This window comes from Mobula birostris, chromosome 3 (genome assembly GCF_030028105.1).
Source record: "Mobula birostris isolate sMobBir1 chromosome 3, sMobBir1.hap1, whole genome shotgun sequence".
Taxonomy (NCBI): Eukaryota; Metazoa; Chordata; class Chondrichthyes; order Myliobatiformes; family Myliobatidae; genus Mobula; species Mobula birostris.
Window position 1 is genome coordinate 149,877,417 of NC_092372.1, and position 24,319 is coordinate 149,901,735.

Sequence of the window (24,319 nt, forward strand, 5' to 3'; positions counted from 1 at the left end):
ACTTCCCTTTAATCAAATCTCCAAATTAATTTCTTGTTCTCATTCAATAATTGTCTCAACACAATGATTCATGACATTTCATTTTACTAAATGTGCTCTTAAATTAATTTTATTGGTATGACAACAATATTGCAAATTATTAATTTTAATATTTGAAGTAGGATAATTTTCTGACAAAACTTCAGCTAATGTTACTGAATGAAGGTGAGCATAATGACAAGGGAAATTCAGAAATTATCTTCAGTGCTATTAGGCTTTGTAATTGAAAAATAAGAACAAAATCCACAAGAAATTGAGTTTTTTTTGGTGCAACATACCTTTTCGGGGAAAGCATCTTCTCAGAATGAAGTAAAGAAGTATGCAGGCAATCAGAGTCAAAGTCAATCCAACAATTATTACCAATGAGTGAAGGGAACTGCTTTTTTGTTTCTGTCTTTCTTGACCTATTAATCATACAATCAGAAGAGTGTAATGTATTATTGCCACAGCAAAGCACAAGATTTAATGAATATGAAGAATTACATTGCTGCATTAACTGGGAAGATTCACCCAGTTCCTGACAGATCATGTCTAGGAATTAGAGCTGGAGTTGTGCGTAATCAGGATCATCTGGGAGGCTGAGGCTATTGAAGATGAGACTTTTACTGAGCAGACCACACCTGAGACACAGGCAACAGATAGATGTGTGACCACCATGGAAAGAAACGGGAGTAGGCAGGATGTACAGGGTTCCCGAGGCTATTCCCCCTCACTACGAGATACACCACATTGGATACTTTTAGAGGCTGGCAGCAATAGTCAGGCCTCTGACACTCCAACTGTCCCAGAGGCTCAAAGTCGAAGAGTCCAGTCAGACAGGGTGATTCTGATAAGAGACTCTATAGTGAGGGGAACAGATAGGAGATTTGATGGCCACAGAAGAGACACTAAGATGGTGTGTTGCATCTCAAGTGCCAAGGTCAAGGTTGTCTCTGAGGGAGAGCAGAAAATTCTTGAGGGGAAGGTGAATAGCCAGAGATTGTTGTACATGTTGTTACAAATTACATAGTAGAACAAGGGATGAGGTCCTGCAGAATGAGTAGAGATATGAATTTGAGAAACAGGACCTTGAGGACAGTGATCTCTGCTAGAGAGGTCAGAAAAAGAGTACAGGCCAGATGAATTTACTACCGAGGAGCTGATGCAGCATGTAAGGATTCAGGTTCTTGGACCATTGGGGTGGAGGTGATCTGTTCAAGCGGGACAGGTTGCACTTGAACCAGAAAGGGAACAATGCTCCTGCAGAAAACTGCTAGATGGGAAGGTTTTAACTAGATTGGCAGGGGGCTGGGACTCTGAGTGAGCAAGTTATGGGATAAGTAGTAGCCAGGAAGATCTAGTCTGGTAAGTAGGATTATCAAGGACATAGTAAAGGTAGAGAAAGGAATACTCAGTTAAACAGCATTTATTTCAAAGATTGAAGTTTAACAAGTAAGGCAGATAAACTCATAGCATGGATTGACCCTCAGGACTGGGATGTTAGAGCAATAACTGAAACATATCTGAGAAGGGCAGGATGGACAGCTATCGGCTCCGGGATACAGATGCTATAGCCATGACGTGGGTACAGATAAGTGAAGAGGCGTGTAGCCTATTTGATAAGAGAGGGCATAACAATGGCACTTAGAGATAACATTATTGGGAAATCATCCAGTAAGACCATATGAGCAGAACTCAGAAACAAGAAGGTGAGGGTCACTCTAGTGGGTCTGAATTTTAGACCGTTCCCCCCCCCCCCACAAATAAACTTAAGGAGCAGCTGTGTAGAGTAATTAGTCATTACTCGTGGTTTAAGAATAAGAGGGCTCTGTTCATAGGAGATGTAAATTTCCACACTATCAGCTGAGCCAGCCAGACTGTTAAGGGCCTGGATGAGGTAGAATTTGTGAAATATTCAAGAAAATTTCCTGAGTCGATATACAGAGGGCTGTAGTTTGGACGGGGCAGTACTGGACCTCATTTTGGGAGAACAAAGCGGCAAGTAACTGAGCTGCAGTCAGGGAGCACCAGCTCCAATGACCATTATTCTATAGATCTGGCCCAATTGTTAAGATCCTAAACTAGAGCAGAGATAACTTTGGAGGAATTATACAGGATCTAGCAAGGGTCAATTGGATGAGACTCTTTGAAAGAAAGGGATTGAATGACAAGTGGGAGGACTTTAAGAGTGTGATAGCAAGTGTCTATGAGCATTATGCTCCTGTTAAGGTGAAAAGTTAACTAGCAAGTCAAGTCAAGTTTATTGTCATTTAATTATGTATATAAAGAGATAATATCTATAGAAGTGAGACAACATTTCTTCCAACCAGGCTGTAAAGCACGGGACACATGGCACATGATAACTTATGAAGGTAAGGATAACATCTACGGATGGATTACACAAATATCAAACTAAAGTGCATTAATATTAAATATTGTAAGGTATGGAGCAGATTAACCAGTGACATTTCGAATACAATGCAGCCGAGAGTTCAGAAGCCTAATGGCCTGGGGAAAGAAACTGTTTCTCATCCTGACAGTCTTTGTTTTTATGCATCGGAGTCTCCTGCCTGATGGGAAAAAGTCAAAGACAATGCTGGATGGGTGGGTGGGATCCTTAGTAATACTAAGGGCCCTGTGCATGCAGTGCTCCTGTTAAGTGTCCTGGATGGATGGTAGGGAGATCCCTATGATCCTCTCAACTGTTCTCACAGACTTTGTAGGGACTTCGGGTTCGTTGCTCGACTGCTCCCATACGAGATGAAGATGCAACTTGTCAAAAACTCTCAAATGTGCTCCTGTTAAATGCAGTTAAGATGGGGGTGGGAGCCTTGCTTGCCTCGGTCATCTTAGGAAGTGGAGGCACTGCTGTGCCTTCTTGTCCAGGGAGGTGATATTGAGGGACCAGGTGAGCTCATCCGTGATGTCATCTCCCAGGAACTTGGTGTATTTAACTCTCTCTACAGATGAGCCATGTATTCGCGGGGGTGGTTTGTCTGCACCTTCCTGAACTCCACAATGATTTCCTTTGTCTTCCCCACATTCAGGCATGAGTTGTTCTTCTCACACTAATGCACCAGCCACTCTGCTTCCTCTCTATACTCCATCTCATCATTGCTGTTGTTAAGGCCAAGTGTAGGGAACCTTGGCTGATGAGACTCATTGAAGCTCTGGTCAAGAAAAAGGAGGTTGGGATCAAGGTAATCCCTTGATGGCTATAATAAAAAAAAACAAGAATGCTCCTGATATTTATTAAGAGGGCAAACAGTCGGTATGAAATGGATCTTGTAGGTAAAGTTATGGAAAATCTCAAAACTATCAATGGTTATATTAAGAATGAAAGCGTGGCTATGGAGAAAGTAGGTCCCCTCAGAGATCAGAACGGAAGGGCTGCTAATGTCTTGAGCTGCAGAAGCTGAGTGGGATTTTTGACAAATATTTCCCCTTGTTTACTGAGAAGAAAATCATATTTGCTCAGTAAGTAAGGGAAACAAATGGAAATATTTTAGCAGACATTCATATTACCTGTGACGATAGATCATATCCACATGTTAGAGTCCTAAATTGGATCAGGATTAATTTTGGAGGATTTAGATAGGATCTATTAGAGGATGATTGGTGAGCCTCTGAAAGGAAAGAGACAAATTGCAAGTTGGAGACTTTTAAGTGTCTGTCTTATACCCACAAAGATGGATAAATTTCCAGGGTCGGGCTGATTGTTTCCTTGGACTTTGTCGGAGGCTAGAGAGGAGATTGTGTAGGACCTTGCAGAGATATTTGCTTCATTGTTAGCTACTCGTGAAGTTCCCAGAGGCTGGAAGATGGTCAATGTTTTCTATTGTTTTAAAAAGAGTAGAAAGGAGATGCCAGGGAACAACTGCAGGCTGATGAACCTGACATCAGTAATGGGGAAGTTACTGGAGGGCATTCTGAGGGACAGGATCCACCAGCATTTGGATAGACAGAGTCCAATTAGTAGGAGTCAGTACGGATTGGTGTGTGGGAATTTATGCTTCGAAGTCCATAGTACAAAGTAAATTTATTATCAAAGTCTGCATGTTACCATATACTACCTTGAGATTCATCTTCATGCAGACATTTACAGGAAAGCAAAGAAAAAATAGCATATTTTAACAAAGACTGACAAACAACCAATGTGCAAAAGAAAAACTGGGCGTGAGTTGTAACAACCTTTTGAACAACTTTTTAGACCTTTTTGAAGAAATAACCAAAAATTGTAGATGAGGGTACGACAGTAGAGGTTGCCCACATGGATTTCCCCGCGGTCTTTCCCAAGCTCCCACAAGGTAGGCTGGTCTGGAAGGTTAAGTCCCATGGAATCCAGGGAGAGCTTGTTAGGTGGATTCAAAATTAGCTCGGAGGTTGGAAGCAAAGTGTAGTGGTTGAAAGTTGTTTCTTGGAATGGAGACATGTGGTTACTGTTGTGCCGCAGGGGCTGGTGATGGGACGCTTGTCATTCATTATTCATATAATTGATTTACTAGGATGTGAACACACATGGCTTGATCAGTATATTTGTGGATGATGTGAAATTAGGAGGTGCTGTTGCCAGTGAAAAAAGTTAACATAGATAAAAGGATCTTGATCAATTGGGGAAATGGGCCAAGAAATGACAAATGGATTTCAATACAGTGTGAGGTGATGTTATTTTTGGAAAGTCAAACCAGTGCAGGACTTGTACAATGAATGGTAATGCACTATGGGCTGTAATGGAACAGAGGGACTTAAGAGTACGAATACATAGTTCATTGAGAGCAGTGACACAGGTAGACTGGGAGTTAGAATACTGGCTTTCATCCATGAGGACATTGAGTATAAGAGTTGGGATATTACATTGCAGTTGTATATGTCATGGGTAAGACTGCATTTGCAGTATTGTGTACAGTTTTGATCACCCTGCTGTTTGAAAGAAGTGGAAAGAAGGCAGAAATGATTTATAATAATGTTGTCAAGATGATAGAGTCTGCGTTAAAGAGAGAGTTTAGCCAAGCTAGCTTTCTATTCCTTGGAACATAAGAGAATGAGGGGTCGATCTTACTGAAATGTTTAAAATTATGATGGGTATATTTAACGCAGATGGTAACAGTCATTTCCCCAGGATAGAGGAATGCAAAACTGGACGATATAGGTTTAGGTTGAGAAGAGAAAGATGTTTTTGTATATAAGAACTTGATGAGCAACCTTTTCAGTCAGAGGGTGGGGAGTATGTTGAATGAGCTGCCTGAAGAAAGGGTTGAGGCAGGTACAATGTTGTCATTTAAGAAGCACTTGGATAGGTACGTGGTGGAGTGGGGTTTAGAGAAATATGGGCACTGGAAATTGGGTCTAGCTAGGTGGGTACCAAGGTTGACATGGACTCTAGGTTGTCAGCGATTGTTAGTTTAGGATTGTGGCAGATGCTAGTAATGATATCCAGATGTCTGATTTAACCTTGGTGAAAAAAGTTAAGTTAAATATTAAGGTGTCTTCCCCAATTCGCATTTATGCCAAATGTTTGTTAAAAATACCCCATGGAGAGAAAACACTGTCATTTCCACGTTAACAGGGAATAGGATGATGCATCCTTCTACCTGGTTAATGCTCTTCCCATAAAAGAATATTTCCAAAAATTCATGTTCTCCAATCTCAACAACCAATCATCAATACGCACAGTAATGTCGAACATAACAGCACCAGAGCAGGTCCTTCCACCCACGATGCCTGCACTACCCATGACGCCAATCTAAATTATTTCAATGTGCTTCCATAAAGTCCATTTTCCTTTAATCTGTTTATTTTTATGCTTCTTAAATTTGCTATTACATCTGCTTCTATCATTTTCCCAGAAGTGCAATCAAGGGATTTACCATTTTCTGTGTGTAAAAAAACAAAATCAATAACAACAACTTGCCTCACATGCCTCTTTTAAACTATCCCTCTCTCATCTTAAACCTATGTCCTCTAGTATTCTGACCATTTATCATATCTAGATTTCTCATAGCATTATATGCTTCTATCACCTGATTTAGATGAAACAAAATATTTCTCAGTCTCTCGGCCTCCAATACTCCAGAGGACACAATCCAAGTTTGTCCAAACTCTCCTTGTAGTTAATACATTCCAATCCTGGCAACACCCTGATGAATGTCTTCAGCACCCTCTCCAAAGCTGCCACATCCTTCTTGTAATGTGAAAACTTGACATGAAAGAAATTCCAAAAAATATTCTACTTTACATCAAAAGTGAATTTCTTTGATGTATCAGTCCCCACATTTAGTCTTGTTAATAAAATTCTGCAATTTTTAAATTTGCATGACAATGTGCATTTGGAAAATTAGCAGAAAATGCTGTCAATTTCCACAACTGCTCTAAGCTTTGTGATCTTCACTGGTTCTACCACACTTTCATACTTTGTAATTCATTAACAACAAAGCGGGAGTGGAGGCTGTGGTATCTCTGCTCCAGTGGTATGTATAGTGTTAGAAAAGAAGGAAGAACTGGGTGTAATGATTAGTGTACCATTCTGATTCTATTTTGCATCGATCGCTGACTGAAACCTGTACTCCAATTGTGCCTATCAGTCATCACGCTGGCCCAGGTTTCATAGACGTCAACGTGGGTTACAGTTCCTGAAAAAAGTTTGTTTATGAAAATATTCGGCTTTTGAAGTTTATGAGAATAACAATATTACTGAAAATTATGATGCCGGAGTTCCAAAGTTCATCATGAATTCTAACCCTGAAAGTCAAGATGTCACATTTTGTTTCATCTAGAATTTACATTTTCATAGCCTACACCAATAAGCTATACAAAGCCAATCTGCGTTGTCTGCAAGGTATATTTTTGTAAATACAATACAAATACAGTGGTAAATGTTTGGAGACAGTTGTCATGATCTGTGATTAAACCATTTAGATTCACTGTTGTCTTCATGTTATCTTACTCTGGTTTCATTAAATCGTGCTACATATATTAGGAGAGAGAATATTACCTGCAATGAAAGGTGTTTGGATACATTGATCTGTATTTAGAAAATGTGTTCTTACCTAGGCCAATCATGTGACCCTCATTGGGAAACACTTGGACAGCAACAATGAATTAAATGTTATTTCCATTTTCCAAGCAGTGAATATTTTGTACAGAATCTCACTTTTAAGTGGTGTGGGTGCCATGTTACTGAGTAAAGCAGATATCACCATGGTGATCTTGTCTGCACTGATTATGGTAAAACATTATGAACACTGGGCAGCTGCTGGCTTTATTTACATTCTTGCAATACACCTGTCCTGTAATGTGAAGACTTGATAAAAGCATAATATAAAAGTGTAAGAAGAGCTGCATGTTCATTGCTGGCAGTCAGTTTATAAAGCACAGCTTCACAGAATGTCAGGTCTCTCCTGTCAACCCAATGAGTCTGTAATATTGTTTCTTCTATTTGCTGAAACTTTATAACATTGACAGTGTTGATCAAATTGAAAAAAATAATCAGTGGAAGCTTATTAAAAAAACTAAAACAGTCATGTTTCATTATCATGTGCAATAATGTGAAATGTTGGCCAGTTCCCAGGAATAAATGACTTCCCAATACTCACTTTATTCATCAATGGTAAAAGAAACACATCCAGTGATTGAATGCATTTGCAAACTAAATGACTGAGTCATAAAGGTAAGCATTATTTCATGTTCATAAACCCTTGTCTAAATCAGACTCATAGCTGGTGTAATTCTGAACAAAAATGATAATATCACTCACCTGAGCAGTGTTCACTGTTTTTGACTTAAGATAACATCAGGTACAGCTGTGATGTCATTCATAACATCACATGGTATTGTAACACCAACCATATAAAGCACAATACATGCCACTCCATTTGCATCATGTTGTGCTTAAACCATCAGCATTTAATACTGCTTCAGAAACATTTGCTGGGCAATGTATTTTCAAATCATATGTTGCCGTTATTTTCAAATGTCTTATATATTGCTCATTTTAAACAATTTTTTCACTTGTATCCTATATCCCACTAAACTACTTCAAAGAATTCAGGCTATATCGTTCCTGTTGTTCCAGTTTATAGTTTTCTATACAATTGGCAGCTGGCAGAAACAGTCTGTCAGAAACAAATCTTTCATAATTTTCAACTTCTTCCTTGGGTCTTCCCTTAATATTGTCTCCCTCAGTGAAGACTTCCATATATTTGTCTTATTTGTAATTATTCCTGTGCCTGACATTTGTTTTCCAGAAAATCCCACTAATGCATTTATTTTTTTTAACCATGTGGTTTCCAACAGCCCCGAAGCCTGAGAGCCAGGGCCAATATTAGACTAGCATGTGCATTTCTATATATCCATTTAAGGGAATAATAATGGTTATGGACAGAATACTATTAACAAATATTGATGGTTAGTCAGGTGTCAGCCATCTCAACCTGAGGGCCTATCCCAGGTGACCCTACCAACTTGATAGCTTATGGTATTCAAATTTATAAAATTTAGAGAAATTATAAATTTCTCAAATGAATCGGGCCTTTTTAGAGGTGGCTGCATATGCTGAAGGCCATCCTTGTCAGTATATTACAAACCCACTACAGGGTTCCAGGGGCACAGCAAGAAGTCATATGGGCTGGCATCTGACCTCCAGTATCTTTTGTACTGCTGCTCAGATGTGGGCATAAGGTACATGTTTGCCCTGCACCTTACACCTAGCTGTGAGTTTTCTACAGAGACATCGCTGCTTCTTACAGTATGAGTCCATAACCATTAACCTTCTCCTAACTGGGTGCATAGAAATACATACACTAGTCTAATGGCTAACTAAGCACTAAACATTCATAAATTCAAAATCACTTCCTCCTTTTTCTATCCAAGGCATGAAATACAAAATCTGGGATCCACTAGTCTCTTCTCTAGTTTTGTACCTCCCATTAACCTTCAAAAATATTTGCATCCCTGTTTCTCCATTTTGAGTCAGGTATATTTAATTCAAGATCTGTTAACTTGAGAATTTCACATTCCTCCACCACGAACTGAAATTCCAGTAATTTTCACACTCCACTAAGTTTTCTATGTTAACCAGCACTTTCACATCCTTCCTTGCAGTATTTTGTAGTTTGGTATCATCAATGAATTCAGTGTAAATCTTCTTTTGCCACAGTCAAACCGAACTATGAGAGATAACTATAGAAAAATAAGAGATTGCATAGGAGATACCTTGCTCCTCAAATCTTAAAAATATCCTCTGGCAATCCACACATCATATATAGCATTCATTTTCAGATGACCTCTTTAAAACAGATGATTTACTGAAGCTTCATTTGTCTTTTAGAAATCTATGTTTCTAGTCCCTGGCTATCTACATTATAGCAGACCATCCAATTATAGAATAGTCTAACTTTAACCCATATATCTATAATTATGCATTCTCTTTGTTTAATCATTCATGTAATAATAACTATTCTTGATATTTTCAGCATTATTCTTGTTTCTAAAGATTTGGGGGAAATTGTGCTCATTGCCATTACTGTTATCTCCTTATTATCCCTCAGTTTTCTCACATAATTATTCTGAAATTCTGAATTCTATTTTGGTTCTATTTATTTTTTTAACCAAGGTATCTTAATAAAATTTTCTAAGCTGTGACTATTCTATGTTCAGGTTAGCTCCCTGTAAAGACCTTCGTTTATTATATTCGACAAATAAATCTCTATAAGGATCTCTAGAAATTCCCCACTCACAAGTGCAAGATGATCTCTTTATCCTTAAGGGATCAGCTCATTCCCTATTCATATTTCCAAATTATAATAGAAATCTCTCATATTTCTTAATCTATGAACTACCAGTGATTTCTACTTTTTTCTTTGCCTTTGTGTCTTTTTTCTTCCTTAGATAATTTTTCTTTTTTATTTTTGCCCCATGATTATGGGCTCTAAACCTAGACCTTTATACTTCCCTCTGCAACTGGATCCTTGATTTTCTCATCAGGAGACCACAGTAAGTACAGATCAGGGATAACATCTCCTCATCACTGATAATGAACACAGTCATTCACCAAGGACGCAGGCCCACTTCTCTATTCTCTCTAGACTCTTGACAGTGTGGGTGAGCACAGCACATAGGCCATTTATAAATTCACAGATGACACCACTGTTGTTGCCAAAATCTCAGTCGTAATGAAGAGGTATACAGGAGAAAGATGCATCAGCTGGTTGTGTGCTGTCACAACAACAACTTGACACTCAGTGTCAGCAAGACCAAGAAACTGTGGACTTCAGAAAGGAGAAGTCCAAGAGCACACACCTATGAGTGGTGGCAAGGCTGAGAAGCTTCAGGTTCCTGGGTGTCAACACCTTCTTTGGTAATCTATTGATCCTAGTCACTAAGCAAGTGTCTCTGCATTATTCTGGGGTAGAGATTTGTGAAATGAATAGGGGAAGAAAAAGGAATCAAGGTATTACTGATGTGGAATACTTTCGTGGCTTTAATTTTTAATATTAGAAAAGACATAAAAGCCTGGTTATTTATCACCACAGTAATAGGCACATACCAGTACTGGTACTCTGAGAGAATGGAAAGACTGAAAAAGAAACAGCAGACAGATCACCTGGCATATTTATTTAACGTGCATCTGCTAAATCTAGCATGTGCTGTGCGTAAAGCATAAATCTTCAAAGCATTCTAAATGGATTCTACCAATACAGAAAAAAGAAACAAAGAAATGAGAACTTTTACAACAGGAATTCTGCAGATGCTGAAAATTCAAGCAACACACATCAAAGTTGCTGGTGAACGCAGCAGGCCAGGCAGCATCTCTAGGAAGAGGTACATTCGATGTTTCAGGCCGAGACCCTTCGTCAGGACTAACTGAAGGAAGAGTGAGTAAGGGATTTGAAAGTGGGAGGGGGAGGGGGAGATCCAAAATGATAGGAGAAGACAGGAGGGGGAGGGATGGAGCCAAGAGCTGGACAGGTGATTGGCAAAGGGGATATGAGAGGATCACGGGACAGGAGGCCCAGGGAGAAAGACAAGGGGGAGGGGAACCCAGAGGATGGGCAAGGGGTATAGTCAGAGGGACAGAGGGAGAAAAAGGAGAGTGAGAGAAAGAATGTGTGTATAAAAATAAATAACGGATGGGGTACGAGGGGGGGGCATTAGTGGAAGGTAGAGAAGTCAATGTTCATGCCATCAGGTTGGAGGCTACCCAGACGGAATATAAGGTGTTGTTCCTCCAACCTGACTGTGGCTTCATCTTTACAGTAGAGAAGGCCGTGGATAGACATGTCAGAATGGGAATGGGATGTGGAATTAAAATGTATGGCCACTGGGAGACCGTGCTTTCTCTGGCAGACAGAGCGTAGGTGTTCAGCAAAGTGGTCTCCCAGTCTGTGTTGGGTCTCGCCAATATATAGAAGGCCACATCGGGAGCACCGGACGCAGTATATCACCCCAGCCGACTTACAGGTGAAGTGTAGCCTCAACTGGTAGGACCGTCTGGGGCCCTGAATGGTGGTAAGGGAGGAAGTGTAAGGGCATGTGTAGCACTTGTTCCGCTTACAAGGATAAGTGCCAGGAGGGAGATCAGTGGGGAGGGATGGGGGGGACAAATGGACAAGGGAGTCGCGTAGGGAGCAATCCCTGCGGAAAGCAGAGAGAAGGGGGGGAAAGAAAAAGGTGCTTAGTGGTGGGATCCCATTGGAGGTGGCGGAAGTTACGGAGAATAATATGTTGGACCCGGAGGCTGGTGGGGTGGTAGGTGAGGACCAGGGGAACCCTATTCCTAGTGGGGTGGCGGGAGGATGGAGTGAGAGCAGATGTGCGTGAAATGGGGGAGATGCGTTTGAGAGCAGAGTTGATGGTGGAGGAAGGGAAGCCCCTTTCTTTAAAAAAGGAGGACATCTCCCTCGTCCTGGAATGAAAAGCCTCATCCTGACAGCAGATGCGGCGGAGATGGAGGAATAGCGAGAAGGGGATGGCGTTTTTGTAAGAGACAGGGTGAGAAGAGGAATAGTCCAGATAGCTGTGAGAGTCAGTAGGCTTATAGTGGACATCAATGGATAAGGGGTCTCCAGAGATAGAGACAGAAAGATCTAGAAAGGGGAGGGAGGTGTCGGAAATGGACCAGGTAAACTTGAGGGCAGGGTGAAAGTTGGATGCAAAGTTAATAAAGTCAACGAGCTCTGCATGCGTGCAGGAAGCAGCGCCAATGCAGTCGTCGATGTAGCGAAGGAAAAGTGGGGGACAGATACCAGAATAGGTACGGACATAGATTGTTCCACAAAGCCAACAAAAAGGCAGGCATAGCTAGGACCCATACGGGTGCCCATAGCTACACCTTTAGTTTGGAGGAAGTGGGAGGAGCCAAAGGAGAAATTATTAAGAGTAAGGACTAATTCCGCTAGACGGAGCAGAGTGGTGGTAGAGGGGAACTGATTAGGTCTGGAATCCAAAAAGAAGTGGAGAGCTTTGAACCTTCCTGATGGGGTATGGAAGTATATAGGGACTGGACATCCATGGTGAAAATAAAGCGGTGGGGGCCAGGGAACTTAAAATCATCTGATCCTCTCATATCCCCTTTGCCAATCACCTGTCCAGCTCTTGGCTCCATCCCTCCCCCTCCTGTCTTCTCCTATCAATTTGGATCTCCCCCTCCCCGTTCCACTTTCAAATCTCTTACTAACTCTTCCTTCAGTTAGTCCTGACGAAGGGTCTCAGCCTGAAACGTCGACTGTACCTCTTCCTAGAGATGCTGCCTGGCCTGCTGCGTTCACCAGCAACTTAAATGAGAACTTTTGTCTTACAACATCAATCATTCAAATCTTGAATGATTTTGTCTATTCTAGTCCAAACATTTAAGGTAACTCTGAAGTGCTCCTTTCAGCAAACAACAGTGTTTTAATGAAACTTTTAAAAATTTTGGAGCACTATTGGAAGACAGAAGATTAAGTGTCTTAAATAATCATCATCTAAATTAGCTATTCTTAGTCTATTATAATTTAATATGTTAATCTGTAGAAACTAAAATTATATATTTTTCAGGCCCTAGAGTTTGTGGACAGAAGTTTTAGCTTGCTAAACTGTTTAGAACTTAGGCAACGAAGAATGAGTATGCTGAGTCTTTTGCAGTAAGGCTAAATCATTAATATCTTACGTTTCAATTGATGTTCCTAATTCCAACAGGACACTTTCTAAAGCAGCAAAATTTCAGAGGAAGACTGGCACATTGACACAAATTTTGTGATTAAACTCCCCATGAATTAAATCTTGGCGTTGCTGTCACTTTTACAATTGAATGACAGCAAAATCTGATAACTTCACTATCATCACTTCCACAAGGAACAATTCTCAATTGAAAAGAACCACATATTGAAAGTAATATTAACTCTATAATCAATTTAATTCCCTTTGTTTGCAATCTGCCTGAAGTTATAAAATTCCATTTTCATTCACTGGAAGGGCATGTTATGCATATGGCAATTTAATTCCGTACTGAGAAGAATCACAATCACATTATCTATAAAAAGTTGCCATTAATGAGTTCCAGTACGTACCAGTAGCAGAGAGAATGAGTGTGAATTGAGTTTCATCCCGTTTGCCGGTGATATTGTTGTAGACACAACACATGTAATCAGCTTTCTCTGGGACTTTCTCAGACATGATATTTAATACTGGACCTCGATGGATAGGTGTTGTCTTGTTGTTTGCTTTTTGAAACCATGAGTAGACATTTGGTGGGTTGGAATTTGCTGAACATTTAAACCACACTGGTTCTCCTTTGCCAACAGCAAAAACTCCTTCACTAATTTTGAATCGGGGTTCAGACTTCACCATCAAGTCATAGGGCCCATCTGAAAAAAAATTACATGAAAAGGAAATAAAGAATAATACTAAATGATCATAATAAATAATGACAATAAAAATTCTAATGTGACAAATGCCTTCAGATTTTTGGATTGTGATGAAACATAAAGAGTAAATTATGATCCCCAGGTTGGAATTTTTATCAATCAGGTTGCCTGGTGTCAGAGAATTCATTCACTTTTCATTTGTTTGACAACATTACAATGAAGATCGGATGGGTTTTACAATGTGCTAGATTATTACCATGCCAGGAAGAGGTAAAGGCTCCTGTAATTGAGTTCAGTTATTCTGTATTTCAGTTTCAGCATTTAAGGTCTTCACTTTCTAATTCTCACTTTATACTTGATTAGTTATTTATCAAAGGTGAGATGGAGGCAATTCAGCCAGCTCCTAGAAGAAATTGCATCATTCCGCTACATCCTTGCAATTTATTCTCTTCATATACCCAACAGTTCCTTGTTGATTCATTTAGTCACTCACTTATACTAAGGGATCGTTAACAAGGAAAGTCATTTCTATTGGTGAGTGAGACAAGAACGAGGAGATATAGCTCAAGATTTGGAGGAATAGATTTAGGATGGAGATGAGGAGAAACTGATTTTCACCAAAGAGTTGTGAATCTGTGGAGTTCTCTGCCCAGGGAAGCAGTAGAGGATACCTCATTAAAATACCTTTAAGACACCGTTAGATAGATTTTTGTATTGCAGGGGAGTTCAGAGTTATGAGGAAAAGGCAGGCAGGTGGAGCAGCGTCCATGGTCAAATCAGCCATGATCTTCTTGAATGGTGGAGAAGGCTCGACGAGCCAGATGGCCCACTCCTGCTCCTATTTCTTATATTCTTATCTTGCATATAGCTAACGAGGTGACACTCCCACAGGAACTGTCCATGCAGCTACCTTAAAGAAACACTATTATGACTAAACCTCCAGCTTGAAAACTAAATTTTATAACATTGCCCACAGGGTGAACTGTGAAAAGATAACAGTGATGAGTAGTTGCTGTGGAGTTCAAATATTCAATTATTTGGTCAATGTATGACACCAATATAATTCAGCCATTCGAATTATAATTTTTTTTTGCAGAGGAGTTCCCAGTATCATCAGGTGGTGGTGGTGGAAGAAGTGAGGTTGGAGTTTCAGGAGCAAGAGCAAGAGATATAAATTCATGTAAACTCAATCCCATTTGCCTAATGCTGAAACAGGATACAACTCTTCAGTTGAGGATGTTTTGGTGTGTGTGACTCACATTTTTCAAAGGCTTCAAATATACAATAGAATTATCATGCACTATCACAATATTCATTGCACATACTTGGCTACTGTTCATGTTCAACAGTCTCATGTGTATTAACACTCATTCACATGAAAAAGCTGAATTTAATTGAAATGCAATACACAGGGGTGAATATTGTGCCATGTGAGAGAACTTCTGGTTTGCTCCAGTCATTGTGATTGTAACTGTCACTTCAGCTGCTGTAGACAAACCTAAGTTTTTCTAGGTTAGCACAGCACTTGGATTCCACACACTCCATAACACCATAAGATATAGGAACAGAATTAGGCCATTTGGCCCTTCGAATCTGCTTGCAAGTTTACAACGGCTGATCCAATTTTCCTCTCAGCCCCAACCTCCTGCCTTCTCCCTGTATCCCTTTATGCCCTGACCAATCAAGAATCTATCAACCTTTGCTTTAAATATAGATAAAGACTTGGCCTCCACAGCTTCCCATGGGGGATCATTTTATATGCCTGAAAACTTGTACTTTAAAATCATAATGAAGTGTTTATTTCATTTTTTGCTTTTAACTGATTCCACTATCTTGCCATTATACATTTTCTTTAAAACAGATAAATTCCAAGGTGATTCAAGGGAGCGCACAGCCCAAAGTCACATAATGTACTGTTGTGACATGTTGATAAAGTTAAGGCATTCAAAGTCTGAATGAACCTTATCAAGGAAATACTGTCTCTGCAATATTAAGTGCCAATAAAGAGCTTCGATACTTTTTGGTAAAACATATTTCAACTTGTATAAATGCCATCTGAAGGTCACACCTCAAAGTGCTGAGCATTGACAATTCAATCCAGCAGAAAATGGATTCATAGTTTTCAGTTACAATTCACAAAAATAAAGCTTAGGTTTAGAGACACTTTTACTTCAGAAAACCCAAAATGATGTGCCCGTTTAAAGATAGAGCAGCTTGCCAAGGTTTACTCTGAGATGACTTCAAGGAAGTGCAGGAGGTGTAGAAATAATAGTTATTTTTGTCAGCAAGCTCTGACAAGTAAACTTTACCCAAGTAATCATGATTAGTCAGATGTAAATGTCAGTAGTTAATAAATCTTAGTGAAATTGTTAATGCACTGGGAAACCATAAAGTTGAATGCATTTGGGCTTCCTTCAAGATTCAGATTTATCTGCCCAAGTCATTCCCACATAAGAGAACAATGGACAATTCAGTTTGGATCTTCAGTTCAAAGTTTGAAGTAATTTATTATCAAAGTACATATACATCACCATATATAACAAGATTTGTTTTCCTGCAGGCATACTCAATAAAACTAAAAACCATAATATAATCGATGAAAGACTGCACCAACAAGGTGAACAACCAGTGTGCTAAAGACAACGAGCTGTGCCAATACAAAAAAAACATAGAAATAATAATAATAAAAATAATAATAAACAAATTATACCTTGACACACCTTCGATACGTGGATGGTTTCAAATTATACACTCCTTCATCGGTAAAGCTAAAGAAATTAATTCAAATAGTAGAACTAATTTTGAAAGATATAAACATGAACAAAACATTAAACATAAAGAAAGGTGCAGTGGAGCTAATAAGTTACAAAACAGCAGCAAGATACAATATAACTGAGGGATGAATATGAAACATAAGTATCAACAAGCAAAGTAAATAAAGGGAAAGCTTTCGACAGAATTTACTTCAAATTCTGGTGGGGGTGATCAGTTCCCCAGCTATAGGTTGACTCATTATAGGGCCTAATGGACAAGGCTAAGAATGACCTCATATAGTGCTCTTTGGAGCAGTGCAGTTGTCTTAATTTGTTACTAAAAGTGCTCCTCTGTTCAGTGAAGGTGGCATGCAGAGGGTAAGAAACATTGTCCAGAATTGCCAGAATTTTCCATAGGGTCCTTTGTTCTACCACAGCCTCCAGTGGTGTCTAGTTTGACTCTTATAACAAAGCTAGCATTTCTAGTCAGTTTGTTGAGCCTGTTGACATCACCTGTGTCGATGCCATTGCCCCAGCACACCACCGCATTGAAGATTGTACTGGCAACAACAGACTAGTAGAACATGTGAAGGAGAGGCCTGCATACTCCAAAGGACCTCAGTCTCCTCATGAAGTAGAGGCGAAACTGACCTTTCTTGTACACAGCCTTCTTGTAAATCTTCAGAAAGCCACAATACTAAACACGATTAGATTAGTCAGAAAGTTCCTAGCAATTGAAAAATTAGTGTGCTTGTCTATGCCTGTACCTCGGGTTTTAGCAGCTTGAGCTAAGAGAAAAAAAAAAAAATTGAAATAAATAAATAAATAAATAAATAAATAAATAAGGAAGCAAGCAAGCAAGCAAGCAATAAATATCGAGAACCTGAGATGAGTCCTTGAATGTGAGTCCATTCGTTGTGGCAACAGTTTAGCAACGGGGCAAGTGAAGTTATCCCTTCTGGTTCAAGAGCCTGATAGTTGAAAAGGTAATAACTGTTCCTGAACCCGGTGGTGTGAGTTCTGAGGCACCTGTATCTTCTTCCTGATGGCAGCAGCAGGAAGAGAGCATGGCCTGGGTGGTGGCGATCCCTGATGGTGAATGCTGCTTTCCTGCAACAACACTCAGTGTAACTGTGCTCAATGGTGGGGAGGGCATTACCATGATGGACGGTTAACCTTGGCCATTTTGTTTTCAGTGATGAAACCAAGAATTGCAGTGTTTGCTGAGGTCTCGATTGAATTGACTGCCTTAGGGTTTTCCCTTTCAACCTTAATTGTTAAGATTCATATCAAGATAAACAATGATGATCAATATACAAGGAACAACACCAATATTTTTTTTAAATAAGGCAGAGGGAATAAAATTCAGAAATAAAAAGAAGCATTTAATATCTAACAATACTGCATCCATTTTGTATTACTTATCTTGGTGCTTTGGACTAAGAAACAATATGCCTAACACACCACCTGTTCTTTAGATCCTGAGACGAATGACAAACAAACGCCAGAGTACACATTGATAACATTTTACTGCTGGCGTTATTATTTTGATTACTTTTCACTATGTTGCAAGCTTCGGTCGCCAAGCAGCTGGCAAGTACAAATAACAGATGATCCTTCATCACAGTTCAACAGAATACAGTCTGTGGATAGGTTGTAAACCCTTTAGATTCGACCCAATTGAGAACATAAAGTGTGTGACCAAAGTGTTCCCCACCATCCATCTGGCAGCTCCCAAAATCGAAAACCTCCCAAATATTTACCTAATTCTCTCAGAAACATTCCCACCTTGGTTTCTGTTTTGTCTTCTTGGACAGTCAGTTCCTCATGCTTGTCACCATGCTATTAAATAGGAGTTACATACAGTGTGTCCCATCCATAGGCCTCCTTTGCTCTACACTTGAAACATTGGGTTGCGTCTTGCTCTTTGCAGCCTGCTGCCCAAACCCACTATCTGTGGTGTCTATATACCCTCACTTAGCTTTGTCAGACGTGGCTGGTCCATGGTTTTTTGCACCATTGAATAGCATGGACAAAGTCATTCAACAGATTGCCCCTAAGGAAATGCACACGAGAGATTAGTTAACATTTCTCTACAATATGCTCTATTTTAATTTGTAAATTTGATTCGGAACATTCATTTGCTTTGCAATCAGAAGAATGGTGTGATGGACAACGTCAGAGAGTAGATAAACTGCACAGTTGCTAAGAATAAGATTTGGAGTTGCATGTACTGGTAAAACTATCAACCTGAGGAGTGAATAGTCATACCAATTGCCTCCATCCCCACATCAGTTCTGCCTTCTTCTTTTATTTTCCTTTCTTTCTTCATTCATTTGCTCAGTTATTTACCATAAAGCTGATGGCAATGTTGTCTGGCATGCAGTAGACCAGTGGTCCCCAACCACCGGGCCACGGACCAGTACTGGGCCGCAAAGCATGTGCTACCGGGCCACCAGGAAACGAAATTCAGTAGATAAACCCTTTTAGAAATTGAGTGTATTAGCCACTTATAAGTGACTTATCACCTATATTCCGGTCCGCAAGAATATTGTCAATATTAAACCGGTCCACGGTGCAAAAAAGGTTGGGGACCCCTGCAGTAGACTACCACAAATTTTGGCAGCATCTCTGCCAAGTGCCGCAAGGATGCTCCAGGCAGTGAAAGCATTGCTTTAAATGCCCGGTGATCCACTCAGTCACAGCTTTGTGGCAGCACAGCTTTCACAGTAAATGTAGATATGCAGATATGCATGGTTTTCATACTAGATCTATGAATCATGTCTGATGCAGACAGCTCCATCACCAAACTTAGATTTAGATTGATGACTTAAATGTAACTGATGCAGAATACTGTTGGAGACTGAAAGTTCATATACAAGCTACATCACTTGAAACCTTTCGTTGCATAGTAGAGCACATTCAGATTTATCGGGTAGAAGGTAGAGTTAACATGGAGTGCTCACAAGCAACCTTTGCGCAGCTAATGAAACACTTTAATCAGATGAAAACCATATGCCCTCACTACTTGCTCATATCCAGCAAGGTAGAATGAAATATAGTTTGATATCTTTGAATAGATAGTCAAGGCGACTTCCTTCTACAGTTGAAGTAAACAGCCAACTGTTGCTCCCTCAACATCCTGGCAAGTTATGACATCCACCTGAGAATTTTTCTCTCCTTCCTTTCTCTTGCTCTTCTAGAAGCTTATTCAGTTTATTTTCCCAGTCATGTTGCATCCCAAAAGAAACTTCTTTTAAGGAACCATGCCTGGGAATAACTATAATAACCAAAAGAAACGATCCCTTGAAATAGCACTGGTTGTGGGGTACAACTCTTTTCAGCTGTTTAATGGACGCAAGCCTTGGAAGAGAAAACATTGATGCGTGTTGAAGGCTGAACTGAACTTTGCATTGTCTCATCATGCACATCTATCAGAACGTGTTGGCCACAGATGGCATTTTGGAACTTTGATGGCACGCAGCACCTATAAAAGAAGTGTGACTGAGCCCCATTATGTTCTAGGATTTTTTTACATACACGATGGAATAGCTGTACAAAAACAACTTCTAACTGATTGACGGACACTTTACTGATATTAAAGAAACCACGGAGACACACAGTGTTGTACAAAAGTCTAAGGCACATATACATATATAGCTAGGATGCCCAAGACTTCTGCACAGTACTGTATATTGGGTAAAAGTGGAAGGTTGTTTGGGAAACAGAAATAAGAGTGTTTGGCTTTGTATTCGCTCAGTAGTATTAAATGTTATTTGGTAAACGGAAAGGCATAATATACAGTACAGTGCAAAAGTCTTAGGTGGGATATACACATAGTACATACACACCTAAGACCAAACAATGCAGGGAAAACTGTTTGATCTGCTGATCTATCTCAGACCACCAGACAAAACTTCTAGCTAATGCTTTCGTTTGACCATGCCTAGATGACTGGTATGTAGCTCCTCCAATACTTTAGCTCTTGCAACACACATCAAAGTTGCTGGTGAACGCAGCAGGCCAGGCAGCATCTATAGGAAGAGGTACAGTTGATGTTTTGGGTGGAGACCCTTCGTCAGGACTAACTGAACAAAGAGCTAGTAAGAGATTTGAAAGTGGGAGGGGGAGGGGGAGATCCAAAATGATAGAAGACAGGAGAGGGAGGGATGGAGCCAAGAGCTGGACAGGTGATTGGCAAAAGGGATATGAGAGGATCATGGGACAGGAGGCCCAGGGAGAAGGAAAAGGGAGGGGGGAACCCAGAGGATGGGCAAGGGGTATAGTCAGAGAGACAGAGGGAGAAAAAGGAGAGTGAGAGAAAGAATGTGTGTATATAAATAACGGATGGGGTACGAGGGGGAGGTGGGGCATTAGCGGAAGTTAGAGAAGTCAATGTTCATGCCATCAGTTTGGAGGCTACCCAGACGGAATATAAGGTGTTGTTCCTCCAACCTGAGTGTGGCTTCATCTTTACAGTAGAGGAGGCCGTGGATAGACATATCAGAATGGGAATGGGACGTGGAATTAAAATGTGTGGCCACTGGAAGATCCTGCTTTCACTGGCGGACAGAGCGTAGGTGTTCAGCAAAATGATCTCCCAGTCTGCGTCGGGTCTCACCAATATATAGAAGGCCACATTGGGAGCACCGGACGCAGTATATCACCCCAGCCGACTCACAGGTGAAGTGTCGCCTCATCTGGAAGGACTGTCTGGGGCACTGAATGGTGGTGAAGGAGCTTTAGCTCTTGCATTGGACAGTCAACAACTCTCGATCCCCAAATAATACAACCTCTGTCAAGGGCAAGTTCATTCCAGTGCTGGTAAAAATTGTGGAACTAGGATTTCTGCTGCACGTGCCAGCTATTTTTGGTGGTCATGTTGACCTGAGACTGTGTGGGATCTTTTCTGGTTTCCCTTTGGATCATCTCTTCATAATAGGGAGACTTTCAATTTGTGTCAGGGAAAGTAAGTGAAGAGGTGTGTCCTCTTCTGTAAATTTTAAAGGTATTTCCTTTTCTAAGGGCAAACAGGACAATCCATCAGTATTTCCATGATTAGTCATCCTCTTGAATTCGATCTTGTAATTGTGTCCTCCAAGAAGCAGAGCACATCTCTGCATTTGTGCTGCTGCTGTTAGTGGAACACCTGTCTGTGGATTATTAATGGATATTAGTGGTTGGTGATCAGTAACGAGAGTAAACTCTCAGCAGTATTGGTTAAAATGTTTATACCCCAAACCAAACGCAAGGCCTCCCTGCCAATCTGTGTGTAACTTTTCTCTGTAGTGGTAAGGGAACATGATCCAAGGCTACGGGGCGTAACTGCACCTGTATCACAGGCAAGCTTCACTGATGATTCGGATCATAATGTGTGAGTACAGTGTCTGAAGTCACCATTCACTTTATCTTTTTGAAAGCCACCTTACGCTGCTTTATTCATTGCCATTTCTTCCCAACCTCTAGTAATGAGTTCAAGGGGTGGGGTGGAGTAGTCAAGTTGGCAGGAACCTGCTATAGTAATTGACAAATCCTAAAAACGACTGCAACAATGACATATCCTTTGACTTCAGGGCATCCATCACTTTGAAAATTTACAGCACACTTGTGTAATCTTTGTGTGTCAATGGTGTGACCATAATAAGTGATGCTTGGTTTAAATAATTCACACATGTACTTGCACATTGTACTCTGAGCCCATAATGTTCCAATCTTTTTATTGCTGTCTTGAGATTTTGGAGATGTTCCTTATCATCCTTATTGGTAACAAGGATGTCATCCAGCTAACACTGAGTGCCTGGACAGCATTGTAACACCTGGTTCATGGCTTTCTGCCAGAGTGCAGATCCACATGCTGCTCCAAAAATAAGCCCATTATAGCAACAAAGCCCTTGGTGAGTGTTGCTGCTGAGAAACACTTTGGACTTTTCTTCCATCTCTATCTGTAGGTAGTCCTCAGCTAAGTCCACTTTGCTGAAGTGTTTTCATCCAGTAAGATTTGTAAACATATCCTCTATCCTGGGCAGAGGGTACTGATCCTGACAGGCACATTCTTTTGTCTGCCCAATATGTTCTTTGTATGTGTCCTATATTGGTACATTTTTTCTAAGATTTGCATTGGTCTAGTGTATATAACTCCTGCCACAATGGCTGAATAAACACGATTTATTCAGCCAGGCAGGCCTGTCCTGATTCTGCAATTTTGTTCAACCTCACTTTCCTTCCTGACTGCAACTCAATTATGTCTCTGTCTGCTATTTCTATTGATACAGCTATCTTAACGGCTCTTTTAAGTATAAGTTGTGCTTCAGTTAGGAGCAGTTCTTGAATGCATCTTCGTATGAATCCACAAACTAAACGATCTCTCAGTGTATCTTTAAGCCAATCATTGAAGTGACAATGCTCAATTTTCTTCAATTCAGCCACATATGCTGAAGTAGCCCCCTCTTCCTTTTCATTCTGTTTATGGAACCTAAAGCAATCTGCAATCAACAATGGCTTCAGTTCTAAATATCTCTGCATTACTTTTACAATATCAGCAAAACTCATTTCAGCTGGCATGGTTGGAGCAGTCAAACTCCTAAGCAAACCATATGCTTTTCCGCCAATACACTCAGCAAAACTGGTTCTTGTTTCTCATTGACTATTCCATTTGCTTTAAAAGATTCCTCAATCCATTCAGCATACATATTCCAGTTGTCTCTTATGTAATTGAATGCATCAATCTTTCCAATGTAGCTAGCTACTGTATTTCTGCTCTTTTCTTTAATTGACTATCATCACCCTTAGAGTGACAGGGGGAGATGCGTCTCTACCAAAGGAGGGGTAAGGAGCTCCTTCACTTCACTAGCCTGCAGGCCACCCTTAGGCAAGGTGTAGCACCTGTTAGCCCCTGGTCAGAATCATGTGAAGCCGTGGGAGCAGGTGGTGGATGATCGTATAAGCACCTGGTGCATATCAGAAGTCATGGTTATTTGACCACTGATGCCAGGCAGACAATCTCTGAAGAGTACTGATAATGGCTGGTGTCACCTGTCTTGTAAAGAAACTGCCCAGAAGAAGGCAATGGCAAACCACTTCTGTAAAAAAATGTTGCCAAGAGAAATCATAGTCATGGAAAGACCAGTGATTGCGTACATCACAGAACACGTCAGATGCAAATGAACTATTATCACTCAGTGCTCATTGTTTATGAAACCTTGAATTCTCCCATTTTCTGCTGTTTTTAAACTCCGCCATCTTTCCTTTTCTGAGGAAAACATGCTGTGCGTTTCTTTAACTCAAACATTTCTCGTTGTGCTTTATTTTTTAAGCTCAAACATCTTGCTGCACTTCAAGTAGGTAGTCGTCTTGCATTCATTTTTAAAACACCTCATCACCACTGTTACGATTTGTAACACAAAAACATAACAAGACTAATTTAAATGAAAAAAAGAGTTGAAAATCTTTTTGCTTTAAGCGAGGCATGCATGTATCACTTGAGGCATGATAATATATGCCATTTACGTATTTTTACATATAAACTGCAATGCATTATATAAACAACAAAGTATGCTTAATCAAAAAATATATTCACAAAGCAACACACACAAAATGCTGGAGGTAGTCAGCAAGTCAGGCAGCATCTATGCAATTGAATATGCAGTCAACGTTTCAGGCCGAGACCCTTCTTCGGGACTGGAAAGGAAGGGGAAAGACACCAGAATA

General features: G+C 40.3%; 1 protein-coding gene across 1 annotated transcript in view; it reads right to left on the bottom strand.

The window, feature by feature from the left end:
• hepacam2 (HEPACAM family member 2) overlaps window positions 1-24,319 on the bottom strand; it is a 98,530-nt gene that overhangs the window by 47,897 nt on the left and 26,314 nt on the right. Inside the window, exons 4-5 of the mRNA XM_072252001.1 lie at window positions 13,563-13,859; window positions 318-443 (exon numbers count right to left, since the gene is read on the bottom strand). Of these exons, the coding sequence (XP_072108102.1) occupies window positions 318-443; window positions 13,563-13,859 (423 nt within the window). The remainder of the gene's footprint in view (window positions 1-317; window positions 444-13,562; window positions 13,860-24,319) is intronic.